General features: G+C 52.1%; 1 protein-coding gene across 5 annotated transcripts in view; it reads left to right on the top strand.

The window, feature by feature from the left end:
• Window positions 1–22,871, top strand: part of zfhx3b (zinc finger homeobox 3b) — a 131,966-nt gene that overhangs the window by 64,450 nt on the left and 44,645 nt on the right. For all 5 annotated transcript variants that reach the window (XM_027007437.3, XM_081709237.1, XM_081709230.1 and 2 more), the window contains exon 4: window positions 11,662–11,893. In XM_027007437.3, the coding sequence (XP_026863238.2) occupies window positions 11,662–11,893 (232 nt within the window). The remainder of the gene's footprint in view (window positions 1–11,661; window positions 11,894–22,871) is intronic.

A 22,871-nucleotide genomic window follows, 5' to 3' on the forward strand; every position in this document is an offset into this window, starting at 1 on the left:
CCCCGTGCCTGGCCTCCGTCTTCGTCCTCGTCATTAGGACTGAGGGGTCATTAGAGGGACATTTACCTACTTCCCGACTTAATAGACCCGGTGTGTATCAGGATGGGATCAGGGCAGAGGTCAGGGCTGGAGGTGCAGAAATGGTGGCGAGGTGAGCAGAGAGACAACAGCGTGCCGTGTGTCGCGCGCAGTATGCACAGCGTGTTTAGGTTGTTGCTTTTTGTCACCGCGCAGGGCAGACGTTTCCGTCCTGTTCCACTGTTCACCGGTCGTAATGCCCTTCGCCGGGCGGCCCCTGTGCGCCGTGCGGCCCCCGTGCCCGCGGTGGGCCGCGCCGTGTCAGCGGGCAGCAGCCGTGATGGATGAGGCTCCAGGCCTTTCTACTGCAGTCTCATCGACGCATCGTTGGGGGGAGGGGGAGCGGAGCGAACCAAAGCGAGAGCGTGCGGGGGTGGAGATACAAACCAGACCAGCCTCCCCCACTGCTCAAACCCCCCCTGGTCTAACTCGTAAATATTTGTGTGGCTGATTTATAAACAGTCCCAGTCTGAGACGAGATCAAAGTGAGCGGTATCGGTTATGGAAGAACAGGGTTCCTCGAGATGCTGTGCTTATACCTATTAAAGAGTAGGCCATACATCACCGTTGTGTATCGGCAGGGTGTTGGGGTAGCCCCCTCCTGCTGAACAGCTAATGTTGCCCCTCCTATGGGTGCAGGGGTCTCAGGGCACACAGGGAGAGCTGTGTGGGTCAGCTAAACGCCCTGGCTCCATGGCTGGTGAGTGGCAAAACGCAGGTGGCATCATTGGACCCTGGTGTCGCGCGCTGTAATGTCAGGCACGGCCGTGTCACCAGCTACCAGGAACCAGCGTGTCACAGGCCGGGAAGAGACCCGACAGCTGCACAGTGCTGGTGTGGGACCACCTCATATGGAAGAACAAGGACACACACACACACACACACACACACTATGCTGCAGAGAGCTGTTACAACACTCCCAGCGAGACTGCGTTCACCCTGCCCTGGTGGGAGAGATCTTTGCCCTGGGTAGAGAAATAACTGCTCCAGTCCCCTCTCCTGTTAATAAGAGTCCAGGGCAGCAGATGTGGATGGTTGTTTGCTGACCCCTGGGGGGAGTCTTAGCGCTGTGGGGAAAGCAAGAGAAAGAGAGCTATTCTCTGTGGAGAGATCCCTGCATTTGTCCTAAATTCACTGAATAAACAGGGAATCCATCACCGAGACAGGGTTTGCACAGGGTGCACTGCCACTAAACATCCTGTCTGCGGACATCTCGGACATCTGCCCCAGCAGAGCGCACAACCGGGGCAACGCGCATCAAAAGGACCCTGCCCCCCCCCCCACTCTGCCCCTCACCCCTCCCAAAGTAACCTTTGAACTTGCACATATTCAAAGGAGAAGCTTTTGTCCGGGTCCTTGCTAAAGCCTGTGTTTGCCAACTGCATTTCACATCAGGAGACGGCCGGGAAACCTCTCGGCCGTGCGGAAACATAAGAGGGCGCCTGTAATTCGCCTTGACCCATGGGCGTGGGGATGTCGGTGTGGACAGGTCGGCGGGTGAGTGCTTCTTGCCAGCTAGTGCTTGCTGGAAGTTGGTGGAACAGACAGCAGAGGAGTTTATGCTCTCAGTTCAAAGCTCCCCCCCACCACCACATCAGAGAGCTTTGGTCTGGCAAAGGTTACTGAATTATTACTGACGCTTTCGGCGTAACTGTCCGACCGCAGGTCTGGAGAATATTAATCATTTATTTGATTGTCCACACGTGCTGATTAATCAATTTGAGAGAGATCGGGAGGATTAACTACCCTATTATTCCTGTGTAAGAACAGATAAGAGATAAGGCTTTAAAATATCATGTTCCATTTATCATTTATTTTTAGTCCCTTGCTGATGAGGGCGAAATAAAAACTGAGGTGAGAGATTAGGTGGAACAGAAACAGAGGGAAAGAGCCAAGGTAGAGTGGGAGAGAGAGAGGGAGAGAGAGAGAGAGAGAGGGAGGGAGGGAGAGATGGGAAAAAAAAACCCCACGCCGTTAGATCTGTAGAGCCGGACGGAGCACAACAGAATTAACTCCCGTACTTCTCAGAAGGCGCAGCGCTGAGAGGGCGAGCCTGCCGTCTGCGTGCGGAAAGCTTACGTAACCGCCAGCCGGAGCGCCGCGGCGCAGGATTCACTGAGGAGATCCTGAAGGAGCAGGACTGAGTGGGACCGCGCGAGTGGAGACACAACAGGAAGTGGGGGGGGGGGGTGTCGGTGGGCGGGGAGGGGGGCTGGCGTTCGCCACCTGTAGCCGCCTGACTCGCTGGGAGCACGGAGGGAGGGCGTGTCCAAGGCCTTGACGGTGGATTCCTGCGGTCGGGCACCGTTGTAGGTGAGTGAGCTGTACCTGCTGGTGGTTGAATTGAGCGTGATCGAACAATGGTGCGGCTCCCTTCCCCCGGTAGGCCCGCCCTCCTGCAGAGTGCTCTATAAATTCTCTGTCCGCTGTCTGGTTAATGTGTTATGTCATGTGGTAATTCCTTTGATTCCGACATAGCTCCGTTTGTAAATACACGCACGTCTCAAAGAGCTGTGGTTACTTTTACAAGCATGGTGCCCCTGGCGCTTTGGTGGAGAATGCAGGAGAGAGAGAGAGAGAGAGAGAGAGAGAGAGAGAGAGAGAGAGAGAGAGAGAGAGATGAGAAAGAGGCAGGACTGGTTAGAAACCGTATACACTTCCCTTCTGCTTCCTGACTTGCTCATGCTTGCAGCTTCTTCCTACACAGTTAGCGCAGGCTCACAGAAACCTGAACCGCGCGCCCCGCTCAGCCGTACCACGTCAGACCTGTTAACGCTTTTCATGGAGTGTCGGGTGAAGACCCAGGCCCTTTAAAGCCTGTTTGGTGATGGGTCCGGCTCTCCTGTCGACTGCCATGACACGCCGTTGTTACAGCCGGGGGGTGGGGGGTAGAAGGTGCTCTTTTTTCACCTAAGAAGGGCACCCTTCCAAAACATTAATAAATTAAAATCATAGTTGTCCTATAAAAAAGTGCCTTAATATGATCGTACAGATTTACATTAAAGGTGCCTGCGTAGCTCAGCTGTCCCGGGATTAAATGTCCCCTAGCTGGACAGGGAGCAGTTCGACCTCCACGGTGACACGGCGACTAATGGTGTGAGCAGGTTATTTCGGGAAGCTGCTGTGGTCGCGGTGAGCAGGACTCAGCCGCAGGCTCTGGAAAGCTGTTCTCAAATCTTTTTTGTATTTTTATATTTTTTAGGTAATGGAGCTGCCTCCAATTAGTGCGTGCAGTGTTTGATTTTCGTGATGACGAACATATCTCAGCAGTAATTACCCTGCACTCAGAATGATGGGGGTTTAAGTTATTGATTCACCATCGATCCCCACTGATCAATGAACACTTTGTTTCTTTTTTTTATGGAAAGTTCTGGCTTGTTTGTTTAATTTATTTATTTTTGGCTGATGAGTCGGCTGTGAAGGCGCGCGTGTTTACGGCGCATGTTTGCAGGCTGGGTGGAGAAACATGCAGACAGTTGGCAGGGTGCTCCGGGTTGTGTGGGGTAGAGGCCTGCGCATGAAAGCCACGTCCCATTTTGACCTCGTGCCCTGCTGAAGGGCTGAACGGACGAGTCTTCGGGAAAGGGCTTTTTGTTTTCCCAGAATGCACCTCTGCCTTCAAACCAAGGCTCTAGAGTCCTGAAGTATTCTGCTAGCTTCATGTCTCTCTTCTCATTCAGAGCTGGATTAGGCAGTGCTAGCTCAGTGGTTAAGGTACGCGACTAGTAATCGGAAGGTTGCCAATTCCGCTACCAAGTTGCCACTGTTGGGTCCCTGAGTAAGACCCTTAACCCTCAATTACTCAAGTTGTGTTCAGTCATAATTGTAAGTCTTTTTGGATAAAAGCGTCAGCTGAATGCCGTAAACATAAATGCATTCACTTCTACACGCTTCTCATTCATCCTTGTGTGTCTGGTCATCATCTCTTTAGTTTCTATATGACCGATATTCTAGCACTCGTCCCCTGTGTTATTTATGACCAGATTTGCAAAGCGAAGGCGATCAGAGCACCTACTCCGTACGCCGTGTGCTTGAATAGCTCCGGCGCTCAGACTCGTGAGTGTGTAGTCAGGAGGACGGTGAAGAGGAAGCCTGCAGTCAGGTACGAACCCAAAGTCACTTTGAAAGCCAGTGCACTCCAAAACTCAACACAACTAACTACTGCCAACATGCAAATGATCTCATTTGCCTGCAGCACGTCCGCCCCCGCCACGCCCCCACCTGCTAATTTGCATGTTAAGAGGTGTAACACACCGACACCCTGTTGCTCTTGGGTTGGCACGGCGGGACTGATAAAAACCAGAACCGTTAGGCTCGGCTTAAATATTTACGCGGGCACAGAACTGCAGTCCCAGTCTCTCGTTAAGACAGGCCTCTGGGCAGATGTGGGTGGAGAATGGAGGAGGTTGATCTCAAAAGCTTCCTCGTCCGAGGACGGTTAAAACGCGGCATCCTCTGTCCTCGGCCTTCGCTTTTGTGAATTTTCTATAGAAAGGAAGAACAAGGAAGAGAAAAAAACTGCACAACATTATTTTCTCGCCTGCCTTATTGCCTAGCCTGGAGCGCCAACCAATTATGTGGTAATGAAATATTTACGCAGCCAAACGGAGGCATGCCACAGGTGCATGCTGGATAATACACGCCCGAGGACCTGATGTTATGGGGCATCTTCTTTCTTTACACGCGAGCTTGGCTAAGCACGAACAGCCCGATAGAGGGGAGGAGGGGGTAAATGCGTAGGACTCCAGCCTGCAGGCCAAGCACGGGGTCCTGCTGCCGCTTGCCGACTCAGCGGCCCGTGTGGGGGGCCCGAGGGTCCGGCTCGGGGGGCCCCGAGTCCACGGCTGCAGATGTCATCTGTTCCCTTACAAAAGCGGCTCCCATGAGGAGCGCAGGAGGGGAGTGAGATGTTTGTTGTCAGAGACTAACGACGTTTTTGGTAATGCTCCCTCGCTGAATTGAATTTTCCCTGGCTGTATTAATCACCAGAAGTGCAGTTTGTCTTGGGAACACCCCCCCCCCCCGAAGAAAACTGCCACGTTCTTCCTGCCTCCACTATCCCACTGGCATTCCCAACATCCGCCTTCAGCTATGCAGGCAGGGGTTCGCACCACGCTGTCCCACAAAGCTTTGCAACACTTGGTGCTCTGGCAGTGTTGAGAGGCGAGCGGTGACCTCTGAGCGTGACCTCGCGGTTACCACGTCTTCAATTGGATGTGCGGCAAGGCCGTGTTGGCGTTCAGGAAACCTGTTCAGGAAACTGAGGGAGCGATGAGCTTGGATCAGGCTTATGGACGCACTGCAGGTGGGATTCTTCCACATCCTTGAGAAAGACAGTCATGTGACCTGAGCTTGACATCAAAGCCAGATCAGAAAGAAGCTGTCACTTATGCACGGAGAGTTTTTCCTTTTTTTCTTTTCTTGACTCTTCTTTAAGCTCTTTGACGAAATCTTTCACCTCGAATGAGCAGTGCTGCTTCACAGCGCGCGCGTGCGTGCGCGTGCGTGTGTGTGTGAGAGAGTTTCAGTTGTTCTGTGATAAGCTTCCTGACGCAGCCATAACACGACGCTTAGTTTAATGTAAACTTCTGTGCCCTCCACCTCTCTAGCTGTGCCGTGCCACGGGCCCTCTCTTGAGGTTCCGCTCGCATGCCTGGCTGTTACACCGAGGCAGACCCCTAATGCTCCTCTTCTACTCAGATAGAGATGGGACATCATTAAACGCTCCCAGAGCACCCGAGCGCCTCTCGATTGATTGCGACTGTCTCCCGGCTGCCGGCCGTAGGGTGCGCCGCGCATTCCTGCGCTGTCCCGTCCTAATAATTAGTGCGGTCGACTCGAGCCAAAATGTAAGGGTTGCTGTAGGGGGCGGAGGGGGTGATTAGTGGGGAGCGAGAGCAGGTTCTGAACTGCCCTCTTAAACTTCCAGATGGCACAGCACGGTTGCAGATGCCTGGGGACAGCGGGAGCATCTGCCTGCTGTGCCCCTGGAGTGCCACGCTGCTGTCGCCCCCTGCAGACAGAGCTATTGTACTGCGGGACTCGTACGCCGCCTGCCCTGCACTCATAGAATCACCAGGAGGCTAAGCTGTTAATTAGCTGCTCAGAGCGGAGGGCGACGTCTAGCGATTAATATGTTGCTCTTCCCTCTTCTGCTCCCACTCCATCCTCATCCTCCCCCCCCCCACCCCCCCGCCCTCGTCCTGGGCTTGACATCATTTCCTGCCTGCTTTCAGAGTCATCTGCGGTACACAGCGAGCACAGGCCCAGCTCATTAACGAGGAGGAATGCGTTTGTCTGCCCGTGATTAGTGTCTTGCATTATGCATGCATGCCCGTGCTTATGCAAATATGCCTAATGAATGGGGGTGCGTGGTGAGGGGAGGGGTCAGGGGTTGGGAGTGGCAGAGCTACGGTGGGCATACACTTGGCATCGATCTGCCCCGCGCGGGACGCCCCTGCCCCCCCTGTGATTTATGCAGCCGCATTGATCAGCCGGTGAAGGGCCGTTTCTCAGGCGCGTGTTGCGTTATCGGCAGAGGGATAACCCGACCCTTGTTCCACTGTGGCGTGCGCGAGGAGGTGTTGTTTAACTCTGTCACTGCCCCCTCCTCGTTGGTACGGACCCCGTTATTCTAATGCCTGAAGAAATGCACACAAACGACCACGTGCATAATCAACACAGGCCAAACAACTGCTGGCATCGATTGCCTCCTCTCTGCAATTATATTCCTATTGTTTACTTTCCAGAAGCTTATTTATTCCAAAGGAATTCAATAATTATTGCTTTATTTAGTACTAAAGTGAGGCAGAGTGGTACACGTTGCTGCTGGGGGGGACCATGACGAGATTGTCCTTAGGGTCTCTCTTTCATTTCTATTTTCATTTCTCGCTCCTTCATGTCCACACCTGCGGATATGCACACGCACCCACCGTCCTGCAGGTTTGACGTTTGGCCTAACAGGACATGTGGAGGACTCTGGAGGACCTGGGAGGAACACGCGCGGTTGTAGCGCTCGCTCACAGCAGGGAGGCAGCCGTGCCCGGGGAACACCAGCCATCGCACGATGTCAGAGGTCGAAGGGGGCCTGGAGAGAAGCCAGGGGACACGGAGGATTTCCCGAGGGGGGGTATGCAGCGAGGGGGGTGGGTGGGCGTCCGTCCGAACCCAGCCGCAGCACTGCGTCTGGGCTTGTCGCCGCTTGCGCTGGCTAATTTGAACCAGTCGTGGTACTTGGCATCTACCGCGGCTTCTGTGGTTGTGGCTTCTGCTTCTGACTCTACGGCTGCTGTTCACAGAGAGAGGGAAGGAGAGAGAGAGAGAGAGAGAGAGAGAGAGAGAGAGAGAGAGAGAGAGAGATGGGGAGGGAGCGAGAGAATAAGAAAACAAAAACGCAGAAAGAGGCAGATAGGGGTAAGTTAGAGGCCACTGTGACTGAACTGTGATGTAAACGCACCCTTTCACTGCCAGCAGATAACCCACATTCCTAAATGCATCTACCCTCCCTAAAGAGGAGATGCACGTGCACACACACATCCCACACGCACACACACACACGCGCACACACACACCCCATACACGCGCACACACACATCCCACACACACACACACACACACCCCATACATGCGCACACACACACACACGCGTGCACACACACATGCACACACATCACACACACACGCGCAGACACATCACACACACACACACATACACACACACACACACACACACACTCACTCTCTCTCTCTCTCCGGCCACACAGTTTCTACCCATTAGGCGAATCCTTTTGTCTCTATTCAGGATGCAGAGCAGTGACCTCATTGGCTATAATTTCAACGATGACATCACCAGGGCCTGTTACAAAGGTGCTTCATTTGACATCATCCATCAGCGTGGTTTGTTGAGCGTGGCCTGCTTTGCCGCAGGCCCCGTGATATCCGAGGACGCAAGGCCCGGGTTTCTGCTGGGAGCAGGCCGTGTGTGTGATTGTTCCTGAGTCATGGGCTAGGAGCTATGTTTCCCTGAGTTTTTGTTTTGCCTGGCTCCTATTCCGGACCCTTGTCATTCCCACCTCACTGTTAGGGCTTACACAGTGTGTGCGTGTGTGCGTGTGTGAGTGTGTGTGGGGAAAGCACCCAGCTTCACCACTTAGTGCCGAGAATCGCTGGGATAATTACAAAGCAGTCGACATTCAGACAGTCTCTGGCCCAACCTCAGTGGGAATTGGCCATCTCTGGGAGAAATTGATAGCTATTTAGCCACTGGATAGCCATCTGTTTTCATGCATTAATTTTGTATTAACAGCACTGCCAGATACAATGGTGGAAATCTGGGTTGAATCTGAAAGTTGCGTGCGCCTAGGCATGCGCACGCGTGGGCGTCTGCTCTAGCTGTCAACCCCACCTCTCCAGCCTTGTTCTGACTCAGGAACGCCGTCACATGCGGCTGTAACGCCACCCGGTGTGGAAGGTGCATTTTCGCGGCCCATTAAAAGTGGATGGTAATGCGGAGTGGAGCAGGTAGGTGTGGAAAGTGATACCTGTAGGTACCCAGAGATGAGTGGGTGAAATAGTTCCGCCTCTCCTCACCTATGCACGAGTGTGTGTGTGTGTGTGTGTGTGTGTGTGTGTGTGTGTGTGTGTGTGTGTGTGTTTGGAAGGCCTCCTGGTTCTGTGGTCCTCTTGGGCTTCCCGGGACCGAGAGCACAGCTGCTCAGGGGCCGTGATGAAGGAAAGGCTCCGCCCTAAGCCCCACCCCCAAATGTGGAGTCAAGCCCCTCTCTCCAGACATGACTTTTTCATTAAGCAGCTGAATTCCTCCAGTTGGAGGTGATTTATCAGCACAGAGTTTCATTTCAGGATCACAGGAAACAGTCACGGCACTCACACACAAAGCTTGTCTCTCTCATGCATTATTGTGTTTCACGTCCAGACCCAGGGGTGTGTGTGAGTGTGTGTGACTGAGTGTGAGTAAGTGTGTGTGCATGTGTGAGTGAGCGTGTGTAAGTGCGTGCGAGCGTGTGGGTGTGCATGCATGCGTGTGCATGCCTGCGTGTGTGTGTGGGTGTGGGTGTGCATGCTTGCGGGTGTGTGTGTGTGTGTGTGTGTGTGTGTGTGTGTGTTTAGGGTAGGGCAGGAGATTTGGAGGTGATAGCATCTCCAGGGGTCCCTCATGTGGATTACTTTAGATGAAATGCTGTGTGAAGTGCATGTGCATGTGTGTCTGTCCATTTGTGTGTGTGTGTGTGTGTGTACAGGGAGGTTGAAGAATGGGAGACTCCCCACTCATGGGACGTGTCTAATGTTCCCTATTAAGGCCTCCAGTGTCATGTTGGATTCCGTTTTGGGGACGTGTCCACATGTGAGCGGATCCGTGCTGTGCTGCTTGGCTCTGCGTGAATAACGGCTTCCCTGCCCACAAGCGGACCCGAGAGGTGTAGCCGGGGTGGTTGGAGCCGTTTCCTGGACCTGGCCCTCTCACTCTCTCCTTTATGTCCATCCTGCTTTTTCCGATAGTTACGAAACTAGCTGTTCTTGAAGCTGCTCCAGCTCTAACTTTTTGTTTCAATGCCATTTGTTTTTTCTCACCCTCTGGACTGACTGGTGCGGGGTTATTGTTTGCAAGTAAATTCCATCCGCCCCATCATCCACCACCCCACCTCTTTTGCCGGCCTGGCAAACGCTTGTCCTGGCCAAATCCGGCCTGCCGTTTCCCTCGAGTGCCTCGGTGCTGTGGTGCACCGCGTACCTGAACTTTCACACACCGCACACGTGCGTGCGCACAGGAGAGATCACGGCGTAACCCGACCCATGCGCCGCTTGACCGTCCAGAACGCCTGCATGCTGCTCCGCCTCCAACCCGTGGGCAGGGGCATGGGGGGGAAGCGTGTGAGGAGTGAGACAGAGCCTTTTACAGTCCCCTAATTACTCCATTACACAGAGCTGTAGGGCACTCCGAAAAAAGCAGAAGCCTGTTCCTGGAAGTCCTGCACCTAATGTACAGCTTAGGTGCACAATTGAGACATACGACACCCCAGCCAATGGAATACAATTGCCCAGAAAAACCCTTATAGCGATATTACCCGAAAATTAAGTATTACCAGAGGAGGGGTGAGTGCGTTTTAGGGAACATAATATTTTTCCTCTGATCTCTGTGCTGTCAACACCTGATGCGTCATTAATTGGGTTAAAAATCGAATGTTTTCCAGCCTTTGTCCATCTGAGGTAGATGGGACAAACGCATCTCATGTCCGCAACGCGAGTAGAACGGACAAATGAATCAATTTGTTCCCCCCCTCTGACCTTTGTGGTGGGTTTGAGAGTGCGAGCCGTGCAGCTAAACTCGGTGAGCCGGTTTTATCCTCACCGTCTTGTCCTCCTGAGTTGGAGACGAATGCATATTTGGACGGAGCTGTGAGACGGGGTGCATTTCTGTTTATCTAGAAGCAGAACCTCCTCAGACCTCATGACCTGGAAAACTTTCTCCATTAGAATGAAATGTAATATTCCTAATAGCCTGGCCAGCAAATCTTATTGAAACATTAATGACATACAGTGAGTTATTCTTTATATTTATTTATTTATTTGGTTTAGGGTTATTGTATTCAGTTCCCTAACTGAGTTGGGTTTGGTTGAGTTGGGAATATTATCAGACTCTATACCCTATTTGGGTTTGGTTGAGTTGGGAATATTATCAGACTCTATACCCTAGCCGTGGGAAAATGTTTGTGCTCCTCAGTTAATTTGGCCTATGAGCATTAAATCTTGGCAGAGAAACGATGGCCATGAAGATTAAGGGAAGCAAACAAATTACTCATGATTGACATTGATCACAGTTGCGGAAACCAATTGCGAGGCCTCCGAGCTATCCACGGAAGGCTCATGCAGGTGAGGGGTGTGGCCTGTCTGAGCCAGGAGGTGTGTTCTGGGATGCTGAAGTGGCAGCAGGAGGCATGGTCTCCAGACACCTGCATCTATAAGCCCCGCCCCTCCAGTGTGGCCCCTACTCATTAAGTGAGGCTGGCGTGCTCAATGATTGGTGTGCGTGCAGCAGTGTCAGCTGGGAGTGTGGTGTCACTATAGGGCATGAGAAGTGGTCAGACTTGTGGGTTTGTGGATTGTCAGACAATCCCCACCCACCCAACCCCACATACCCACACCCACTGTGGAATGTTCTGGATGCTTTCAGAGTGTGGCTTTTGTCTCTCTCGCTCTGTGAGGGAGCGCTGGACTCACTAGAGATCAATATTTAGCATCCCATGCGTGGAATGGGCAGATGTTTGGAGTTTTCCTTTTCAAGGACTAGAAGCCCCTGTCGCTCTGTGACCCCACGCGCGTGGGCACAGGCTAGAGCCGGGCGTCAGCCTCCCATCTCTTTACGTCCGCACGCACGTACACACACCCTCCCTCTCCCTCACAGCTCGGTCCGGCAGTGCTGGACGAGGACTTGCTCGCGTTAAATAGCCTCCTTCTCGTTTGGAATTGATTTGCTTGTCTACAAGCGGCGAGTGGAACTGAGGACACAGCATCGCGCCGATCTAAAGCTTGGAGCTAACATCTCTCTCTCTCTCTCTCTCTCTGTAGCACTTACAGCAGCACGAGAGTGGCGTGGAGGGCGAGACGTGCTATTACCACTGCGTGCTGTGCAGCTACTCCACCAAGGCCAAGCTGAACCTGATCCAGCACGTTCGCTCCATGAAGCACCAGCGCAGTGAGAGTCTGCGCAGGCTGCAGCGTCTGCAGAAGGGTCTGCCTGAGGAAGAGGAGGATCTCAGTGCCATCTTCACCATACGCAAGTGTCCCTCCGCCGACACCGGTAGGAAAGCACGCACTCACACACACACGCTGACTTATACATACACACACACACACACGCTCTATCTCACACTTCACACTCATACAGACTCACACATTCACTCATACACTCTCTCACACACTCATACCCATGCTCAAACACTCACACACACACACACACACACTCACTAATACATACACTCACACACACATACATGCTCTCTCTCACACTTTACACTCACTCACACACTCACTCATACACTCTCTCACACACTCACACCCAGGCTCACACACACACACACACACATACAGACAGACACTGCTGTGCTCTGCTGCTCTGCCCAGTTAAAACTGCAGACATCATGAAGTATAGTGTTCCTTGTTCCTTCCACAGGAAGTGATGTGTTTGAGTAATGTGGCTGTCATTGTTGTGTTTCAGAGAAACTGTTTCATTTTCTCCAAATTAGGGAAGATTTTTTGTGCTAATACATCACATGTGTAAGTTATTACTGGAAGGTCAGATTACTATTAAGAGACCTTCCCATAAAAAACAAATTCTGCATTCTGGCTTGTAAAAGCTTCTTCCTGCACTTTCCCTGAACAGACATGGATCAGGAAACCCAGAATGGTCTCCCTGCTTTTCCCTGCTCCCATTCTCTCAGCTCTGCTAGTTTCTTTGTGACTTTCTGTCTTCATAATCTCACGCTCAAATATCCATAGTGCTCCAATCAGCGCTCTTTGACATGAAAGCACAGACACTCTGTCTGAGGTCGTCCAGAGCCGTTTCTTTCGGATTTTCCGCGCTGCCTTTACCTAGAGGACGTGTGCGACGACGAGGTGGTCATTCCTTTGAATATTTAGCTGCTCGGGTGATTACAAAAAGCCGGACTGCACTTCGATTCGAGGGCCACGGCGAGCGTGAGGGAGTTAAACGCACAGTAGGAGGCCGGGGAGGTCGCGGCGTCGGGTCACAGATCAGCTGGCAGGACGTACCATTCAGTACTGTCACTGTGTGGACGCGTGCTGAAGAACCCAAAGACCCTGCTCCTATCTGTCAGTAAGTGTATGTTTGCTGGTGGAGTACAGCCAGCTGGCAGAGTGGGGGGCAGATACCACACCCACCAACAAAAACACAAAAAAAGCAGGCCTGTGAGGGAAGAGGGTGGATCTTATGTTGGTTGCCGATTAAGAGGACGGAGCTGCGGTCAATTAACACTCCGTCTCAGCGCCGATTTGGTTTTCTAATCACTTTGACTCCCAGCGCACTGACAAAAGAGTGCCATTGTGCGGCCCAGCTCCCCCCTGACCTGCAGCCTGCGCACAGAGAGAGAGAGAGAGAGAGAGAGAGAGAGAGAGAGAGAGAGAGAGAGAGAGAAAGAGGGAGGGAGAGAGAAGGAGGAGGCCTGGGGTGGAGGGGGGCAGCCTCTGAAGACGCTTTGTTCTGTGGAGGCAGGGATAATGAAGGCAGTGGCCGGGAAATTGCGGAGAAAGCAGTCACAGATCTGAGGCAAATCATTAGAGAACATATTTAGCCGAGCAATTAAGGACAATTAAGCTTTCTGCTCGATGCACTCCAAATATGTTAATGACTACGGTACAGTGGACAAGGGAACATGCGAAGGGAAGACACACTTAGGTTAAAAGGGTGGGGGAGGTTGGGCGTTTAGTGAGTGTGCGTTTCTGGGGAGAGAGGTGCAGAGGTGGGGGGGTTGCTGGAGTTCACAAACAAGTCCGATTTTCTCTGCACTCTCTAGCTTGCTTTCGTCTCTCTCACTTTTTCTTTTTTTTTGGTTGATGTATTTATTTATATATTTTCTCAGCTAACCTTTGATGTGCGTTAATGGATTCCCTTGTTTGTGAGGCTGGCTGGAGGTTAGGTAATGGTTCCGGCAGTGGGGTTGTGTGGGCAGAGCAGCACATGCGCGCACACACGCCCACGCCCACGCCCACACACACACACACACACACACACAACTGCACACGCAAGCACACGTGTGCTGACTTCCTCCTTCTGCCATCTTTTCTCCAAGTAGCGCCCAGGCCAAACACATCATCACTGTTCCTCTGCATGCCAACAACACGCGGCTTGTTTACGGTGGAAAATGAAACTTTTGAAAGCGTCATAATTGTTCTGGCGTTAGTGAGCTAGGATTTCGGGGGGGGGGTTCGGTTGTTTTCTGGGGGGGGGGGGTTAAAAATTTGCTCTTGCTTTGATGATGGCCGGTTTCGCTGTCTAGCAATGCGAGCGTTTGATGTCTTTAATTACTACCCTGCTTTCCAGACACGGTGTTATTGAATTTCTGTACTTTCTGTCAAGAGCATGTAGGTGGTTAAGGCTCGTGTCCAGGCGCGTGTGGACTGGGAGGTTCTGATGAAGGACAAAATGAGTCCAAATCGAATAGCAGCTGCACACGAGGGGAGAGAGAGAGAGAGAGAGCGAGAGCGCAAGCTGATAGCTGTTGGCTGACGTCACGAGGATGGCGGGAAGTGGGGGGGGGGCAGTTGCTAACAGCCTGTGACACTGTGTTTACCAAGGCGGGACGGCTGCAGGCCCGTGAGATCTGATTGATTGCCCTACAGATGCAGGACCGGGTTCCAGGACGGGTATAGGACCAGACCTGCTCTCTGCTACGCCTGATCCATGTCTCGTTCCCCACCTTGAACACACACACACACACTCAAACACACACACACTCAAACACACACACACAAACACATATACATATACTTATATGTGAACATATATTTATTTGGCGGCCTGTTAAATGAAACAGTGTGTAATACAGTCTGCCAGCTTCACTCCCGTTGACACCCCCCCCCCAGCATCTTGATTGAATTACGCTGATAATGAACATACTCTTCATCGGCCAGCACAAAAAAAAAACCTTCACAAATGCTTCACTTTCTCTACACCATCTCCCCTGTACCCTTTCAGTCTTTTACTCTCACCTCTCACCCCCACCACACACACACGCTGAACCGTTCCCTCCTGGTGTAACGTTTAATTTCCTCCCCGCTAGCTCTTCACAGGCTCTGCTCTTTGTTGTGGTTGCGGCTGCTCGCTGAGGTGCTTCAAGGTTCCCCCACTTGTTAAAACAAAGCTGGCCCTGGATTTCTGGGTCAGCTAAGCAGGAAGTCCCTCGGCCACTGCTGGGCGGCGCCTTTAGTTCAGCGGGCGTTGGGTGCTGGGATACACCCCCGCCCCCGTCCCGCTGTTAACCTGACCCCAAGCTTCAAACCGCCTTGAGGAGTGCCAATCCTTCCCCATGCACTCGCCCAGTACGGAACAGGAGTGGTGCCAAGACTTCCAGCCACGGGCCTCGTGGTGCTCTTCTGTGTCTGGATGCGAGAGGCCTCTCTACCGTTTCGATTCTCACATGAACATGACGAGCTTTGGGAAGTAGTACTTGTCAGCCCGGGCAGCATGTGTTAACGGGTCTTACGCTCCGCGTTATGGCCGGTGGGCAGCCCCTCAGGGATGGTCCTCACGGATCGCTCTGCTCGGCCCGCACACCATCAGATACAATATTTTGGTCATTTGTTAGCATCACTAATGAGGATTGTTTTTGAATAATAATAATAAAAAACAAAGATCCAGAGAAATTGATTCAGAGAAAGTATGTCACAGCAGACGTCCCTGATGAAAATGATCGATTGTGGAGATATCGACTGCTTTGTTTTCAGTTTTGATCCATATTTTCTGCCTTGCTTTGTTTTTTGGCCTTCAATAATAGCCAAATCCCTGCTCTGATTAATATAACAAATAACAAATACAAGCCTGTGTGCTAAGGCAAAACAACACACACATATACACACACACACACACACACTCTCACATGGTGGGATTGGTGGGGACAGGCTGGGACCAGAGTGCAGGCAGTGTGGGTGGCAGAGATGAATCTCCCGACCAATTAAGCCGTACAGGGAGAAATGCAGCATTGTTTCTGTCCTGTGCTCGGAAAAAAGTGCCGTGTAAGCACCTCTGGCATTCCGCTCTATCCCAGCCGTCTTCGAAAACCTCTTCAGTAGCTGGTAAGGCGACGGAGATATCTGGGCCATATCCACACCATGTAGCACAGACACGTGCTGTGTGCGTGTGTCTGTGTGTGTGTGTGAGCTTGTGTGTGTGTGCTCATGTGTGAGCTTGTGTGTGTGTGTGTGTGTGTGTGTGATGGGTGGTTAGTAGTACCTCAGCAACAGATGACAGCAACTGTTCCTTGCATGGTGTTTGCAGGGCGTAAGTGCAGCTTGACACATTGGGGTCTCTCTCATCACAGGAGTTATAATGGATTCAGGTTATTTTTTGAACACAGCAGAACGAGATCATGCAGAAGGAAGACGAGAAGAATGTGTTTGGGGCGTGTGTGTGAGAGAGACCTGGTCCATGTGAATTCACTGCTCTTGTGCTTCTGCTGGTTCATGCCCACCGTGCCCCTCTGTTTGGGTTTATCCACCGTCTGCTGGCGTGCGTGGTCCAATGCCTCTGATTCACTCCAGGCGCGTTTGTTAACGGCGACTTAACCAGGGTGCTGAAGTCCTTCAGATGGGCAGATGAAAGGCACGAAGCCAAAGCATGTGTTGGATGGGCAGGCATACGCAGACGAGGAGTCCAAACTGTATCTGGCACTGTTTCCTTTAAAAGGTGTTGCATTTCCTGGGTCACTACCTAAATAACACAGCCAGTGGTGAACATTGCTAGATCTCATCCATCCTCCCTGCCCCTGTTTCTATCTGCCCCCTGTTTCTATCTGCCCCCTGGCTGCTGAGGCCAAATACTAGAGAAGCCATTTTTTTGCTTTTTTTTACTGAGGCAAATTTGGGATGTGTCTCTAGACGGTAACCAAACACTTGAGCAGAATACAGAACGTGTCAACGAGTGCGATGCCCTCGGCCCCATCCCTGAACTATGGCACGTCACACGTGAGTAGAGAGCCGCTCCGCATTCTACTCATGTCCGTGTGCGTGCGGCGTTCGAGCCGAGCACGTACATGCGGCGCTGCATAGAGGAGGAGTCAGAGTACACCACCCAGGACATGGCACCGCCCCAGACACCCCGGACATGCAGACAGAGGCCAGGCCTGGAATCTTCTCTTTACACGCTTGTTAAAATGCAGAATAAAATAAACCTTCCCAGACTTGGGACACAAGATGATATAGCTGCTGCCCACTATCCCGCACATAGCGCCCTGGCCATGCTGCAGGTGGAGGAGCAGTCCTGCCGGCTCCTTTCCCTTAATCTGTGGCCGAAACGCACAGCCAAGCAGAGGAAATTGTTTGCAGTCCACAGAACGTGGCATGAATTTCATAAATACATTACTTTTCATTTCAAAAGATATTAAAAAAGAAAGTAGGGCTTTTATTAAAAAACCCGAGCGATGGCTTTATAAGTTTTCCACTCGCCGTGTACTGAAGCCGGTCTCTCGCACGACCGCCTCGCACCGTCTCACACAAAGGAATCTTTTCTTCGCCTCCTGTTTTTTATGGACAGCCGCTGTTTCAATTCCACCTCTGGCTCGTCTCCCCCTCCCAACCCCCCCCCCCCCCCCCCGCCCCCCCGCCCCCCCCGCCTGCTCCAAGGCGGGAAGACCGTCTGTGATTCCAGGATAGAGCTCAAGTCAGAGCGGTCCAAGTCGCGACTCCTTTGGCATCTTTTTTTATGAGACCGGTTGCCCGCGACACGCCACTACCCTGACACCAAGGTGAGAAGTGCCAGGGTCAGGCACGGGGTTTCGCATGAGGGTGGGTGTGTGTGTGTGTGTATGGGGTGAACGGAGAGGCCTGGGTGTGAACATTCACAAAGGAGATGTGTATCTGTGTGTGTGTGTGTGTGTGTGTGTGTGTGTGTGTGTGTGTGTGTTTGCGTGTGCAGGCCCAGACCTAGATATCTCCACTACATCTTCGCTTTAGGGATGTTCATGCAGAATGTATGTGTGCAGTGTCTTTTATTGTCTACATGCTTGTACATACAAGTATGTACAAGCCAAAAGAACGTCATGTGAAGGATCGAGGTCTCCTCTGTCATCAAGGCCTTCACCGGCCAGGCAGCTGGACCTGGGGAGATGTTCACTCTGTCAGGCTGTCTATCTAGGCATTATAATATTAACCCCCCCGCACTTCCATTACGAGACTCTCTCGTTGAAAGCTGATCCAAAAGGCAGACAAGCCATCAGGATGCGGACATCTCGTTTCTACTTACCAAACGTGCTAATGAGTTCTATTCCAGGGTCCAGCAGGCTGTGGTGGGGAATGTTAGTGTGCAGCTGGGGGCACCAGGGTTTCAGGTGGCAGGGGATTGGAGCGCATAGAGGGCAGCAGCTGTCTGTCACACCGCCGTGAGCTCAGCACACGTGCCTTGGTAGTCAGGCCACGTGATAGCGTTCTATGCCGTTTAACTAGACGCTCGCTTGCATTCATCGGCTATTATCGGTACAGTTACGGCTGCTGGTTTTGGAAGCAGAACGGTGAGCAGGTCCGATGTGTGCGTGCCGCGTTCTCCTTCTGAGAAACGGCGCCGACCTGACCTGCAGCTGACCTGTGGCCTCCCCAGGTCCGCTACGGTCTCTCCCGCCCGGACGCCACGTTCCGATTGATTGGCTATTGATCTGGGCCGTGTGTAGACATCAGGCATTCTGGCAACAAGAACCAGTGTGTTCCTGAGCACTGTCGGACTGCTCCGTAGGTCGGGCGAGCTTTATTTGACTGTAGCTAAAAACACACATAGCCACAGAGTGAAGCAGCCTGGTACTTTTCATGTTCACCTCATGTTCCTTTTGTTTTTTGTTTTTTTTGGTTTGTTTGTTTTTAAATATGATGTGTTGTCGGCACCTAAAGGGCAAGCGCGGGGATCAAAAGCCTCGACCCCTGCTCTGGATGACCTGCCAGCGAGTGCGGGGGACGTGACAGCCAGAGAATGCCTGCCCCCTCACCCGTGCTCCGAGCGTTCTGTTCCAGCGCTGGCATGGGAAGCATGGCAGGAAAGCTGAGCTACGCCTCTCGGCATCCGCGCTGATTTGACTGACAGGCATTGAGAGAGGCTGTCTGTCATTTTGCGCCTTCGCTGTGGAAGAAGAGCGCGTGCTTGCACTCTCTCTCTCTCACACACACACACACACACACACACACACACACACACACACACACACACACACAGAGAAACAACCCACCCTGTCCCTCTGCTCTGTCAATTAGAAGCTGCCAGGCAGATGGCACCGATGAGGAGAGGAGGAATAATTCAATAGTGGACCCTGCTGACCTCTACTTGCAGACCCGCTTGGCTGCCATCGATTTGGTCCGTGCCTCTATGCTCACGTCCATCCTGGAGGAGAGAGGGAGTGCAGGTGGGAAGAGAGCCAGATGGAGAGATGTGTGTCCCTCCTGGGGTCTCTGAGGTGTGCCCAAACCAGGGCTCCCAAAAACGCACACTGCAATATGTTGTCACCACTAAGATAATGTCTTTCGAGTCGGAGGAGGCTGCGCTACACCTCGGCGGCCTGCAGGGGCAGTGCCGAGCGGTGTCCAAGCTCTGTTTGTCCAGACTGAGCTCCCTGACGCAGGCCAGGCTGTGTTTAACCAGATGTGGGGGCTCCTCTGCCCAGCGATGGTCGGAGACAAGCTGCTGTTTGTTTTTGACAAACCGGGACATTCCTGCTGTTTGACTGGGTCAGATTTATGACGTCCCTGCAGTTCACACTGTCTCTTTTGTCTGCCTGGGCCCGGCTTCTGTGTCAACGCTGTTTCACTAGCTGCTAGCAGACACACTCTCCCTGCGGTCTGTCAGACGGAGCGGAGTGACGTGGCTGACGCTCTCTGGAGCGTGGCCGGCCGCGGAGCCACCGCTGCGCGTGTTTATCCGCTTTGCGTCCGAGCCGGCGTCTTAAGTCGGGCGCGCTGCGTCGTCTCGAGTCGGCTCGCTCCGCGGGAAGCGCTACATCAAAGGTCGCAGCTCACCGCAGCTGCCACAGACCCGGTCCTGGACACGGTGTGCGGCGCACGGCATCTGTTTACGCCTCCTTCAGCGGAGAAGACATGCCGGAGCAGACGTCGCCGTGTTCAGACTCAGCACGCTGTGTTGTGGCGCGTCTAATGTAGGTTTCCAACCAGCCCTTGTTACTCCGGAGACAGCGAGCGAGAGAGAGGAGAGGTGAAAAAGTCGAGAGGGAGAGACGTGATGGGCGTCTGTTCCACACGCCTCCTGTTAAATGAGCGCAGCACGGGCCGTCGTTACCTCTTAGCACGTTTCCCGCTCATTCTCAGTCCCTGTTTTACAGGCCCGGGCCTTCTTATGGTTCCTTTTGTGTGGAGGTTTGGTTTGCTTTTTGATATACATACCCACACGCAAAAATTGGGACAAAGAAAAAAAATTGTATTTAAATTATATTTTTAAATATACCATCCGCACCTCACTGTCGTATGGCCACATGCTCAGAGATGGCCGCTACCGCATGCCACGCCCACTGCTTCCACATGCCCCACCCACTGCTACTGCATGCCACGCCCACCCCTAACTCGTGTGTTCGTTAAGTCGTGTGTTTTCATAAATTCTGTTCAAATTCTTAAACCCATTCCCAGTAACACAACGAATCACTGTTTCTCCTGTTCATGTGTCTCATGTTTAGTGTCCTTCTGTTAGATATTATTAATACTTCTTCACGTCACAAGAGCCAGCAAACGACCATGAGAATTTTTTAAACGTGTCTTTCTCATGTATTTGTTGAATATCTCAAGCTCTTGTTAAAAGTGGAGGTAGATGGGGGGGCAGATGTCAGAGGGAGAATGGAGTTACAGGAGAGGTATCCAACTCCAGCGCCCTGCCCGCCCCCTGACCCGACACCTCATCAACGCAGCCCGAGTCAAAGGTGCATAATCCGGGGGAATTACGGAAAACTCATTCCTACTTATTTTTTTTTTTTTTTTGTCATGTAAATCAGGGTGAGAAAATTCTAATTGGGGGGGGGAGAGAGCAGCATGTCCTTTGTTTAAGAGTGTTGGGCAGTCACTTTCCACCCCTATTGTGCGCAGTGCCCGCCGTAGCGTTTGCGCGCCTGGCCTCTTCCTTTCTGAGGCTTCTCTGTGCCGTCAGCTTGTGTCAGTTCCACTCTGTCTCTGCGGTTCAGCTCCACGCTTCAGCAGACCAGGGGGGCGTTGGGGGGCTCCTTTCTCCCGGTGCCGTTTAACCCCGCCCAGTTCTTATTCCGCCCCATAAAATTAAAAAAAAGGAAGAAAAAAAAGCAAATTCTTTCGTGCTTTGTCTGCCTTCCGTTTCCCGCCTGCAGGAAAGTATATTTTCCCTTTTCTCTGTGTGTCTCTCTCTCTCCCTCTTTCTCTCTCTCTCTCTCTCTCTCATGCACTGAAGCTCTTTTCTCTTACTGATCTCCCTCTAACCGTCAGTTTTTATCTCATTTTAGCATTTCAGTATTTTAATGGGAAATTATTGAGTCGATTGTTCAGAAAGTTGAGCCTCCAACTACGAGTGAAACCTGTAAGAGGGTCTTTTGGCTCTTTGAAAGCTGGAAGTGTTTGCGACGGCAGGCCTGTGCTGGGATTCGAGCAATAACCGGAGTCTACTAGGCAGTCCTGCCGTGTCCCGCGCATCCTGATGGCTCTGCTCCCAGGTGCTGCCGGACTGTCACAGGAGTCATCCGAGCAGATGTGGGCGCTCTGGAGGGCAGCCCGGTCTTCTCGCCATTGCCGTCACCTTTAAACGAACACTTGAGCGTCACCGTGTGTGTGTGTGTGTGTGTGTTCAGATCAACCCTGTTGGCCTGAGCGGCCTCGAGGTGCTGCACTATTCAAGTAATAAGAAAACAATGTGTGTGAGAGCCAGCCTGGCGGGTGAAATAATCCAGCCTTTACATGCGCTCAGCGCGGTGCGAGTGTGGTGTGTGTGTGTGTGTGTGTGTGTGTGTGTGTGTGCGTTCAGCCGAGTGAATGGAATCGCCTGGTTATTTTCGAATAAAAATGGTCTTTTGTGCAGCGCATGACAGGCGGACATCCATGCTGTGTGTGAGTGGCATCGCCCTGCCTTGCTCTACTGACGGTACACCGACCCCCCTCACCACCACCCTTACACGTGCCAGTTGAAGAACGACTCCCCTCGTCATATTCCGGGCACTATTACCGGGCTTCGTGCCTCCGTGTGTGTGTGTGTGATGGTGAGCGATGAAGAGCAGGTGAACATCTCCCCGCCGTATGCAGGCTTGTGTGCGTTGAAGTGTCCTTTTCTTTGTTGTCAGAAAGGTCATTCATAACTTGGTTGCGTGGCTGATGTACAGTGAGAGATATTGATTGATTAATGCATAAAGTGCTCGGAACCCATTTGGCTCGTGTAAGATGGAGAGGAGAGACCTGGGCTCAACTCTCTCTCTCTCTCTCTCTCTCTCTCTCTCTCCCTCTCCCTCTCCTTCTCTCTTGCTGTCTCCTCTCCTTCTCTCCTCTCTCTCTCTCCCTCTCTCTCTCTCTCTCTCTCCCTCTCCCTCTCCCTCTCTCCTTCTCTCTCTCTCCCTCTGTATTTTCACCTCTCCCTAATTATTAGACAGTCTTCATTTTTTTTTTGCTGCCTGGGTTTAAGAGACAAAGGTCCTGTTTCTGCCAAGTAATGCATTCAAAGGAACATTGATTGCCATCAGCGTCGGTTGGATTCCTTTCAAAGCCTTGACAAGGAGTTGCTCTTATATTAACCTCCTCTGTTTTCTTGCTTTGAGGAGATTTTGGAGGTCCATTCCTACAAGAGGTAGCGGGTCCCTTACTGACCCTGCGAATCCAGAACTCCATTTTCAGCCTTCACGCAAAGGTGCCCTTCTCTACTGCGAGAGGTTTTTTTTTAGACATTTTAAATATTTCATCTTAGAATCTGCAGTGATGGTGTTGCGGTGACTTTTGCCGTGCGCGTGTGCTATAATACGTGTGATCATTTTACGATCTTCTTGCTGTGGCAGTGTGCTTGTTTTTACGGTTGTGCTTCAACCATTGTTCATGCGTTGTTGATGTAGATTGTGACATCT

Source organism: Electrophorus electricus, chromosome 3 (assembly GCF_041902795.1).
Source record: "Electrophorus electricus isolate QZ-2024a chromosome 3, ASM4190279v1, whole genome shotgun sequence".
NCBI lineage: Eukaryota > Metazoa > Chordata > Actinopteri > Gymnotiformes > Gymnotidae > Electrophorus > Electrophorus electricus.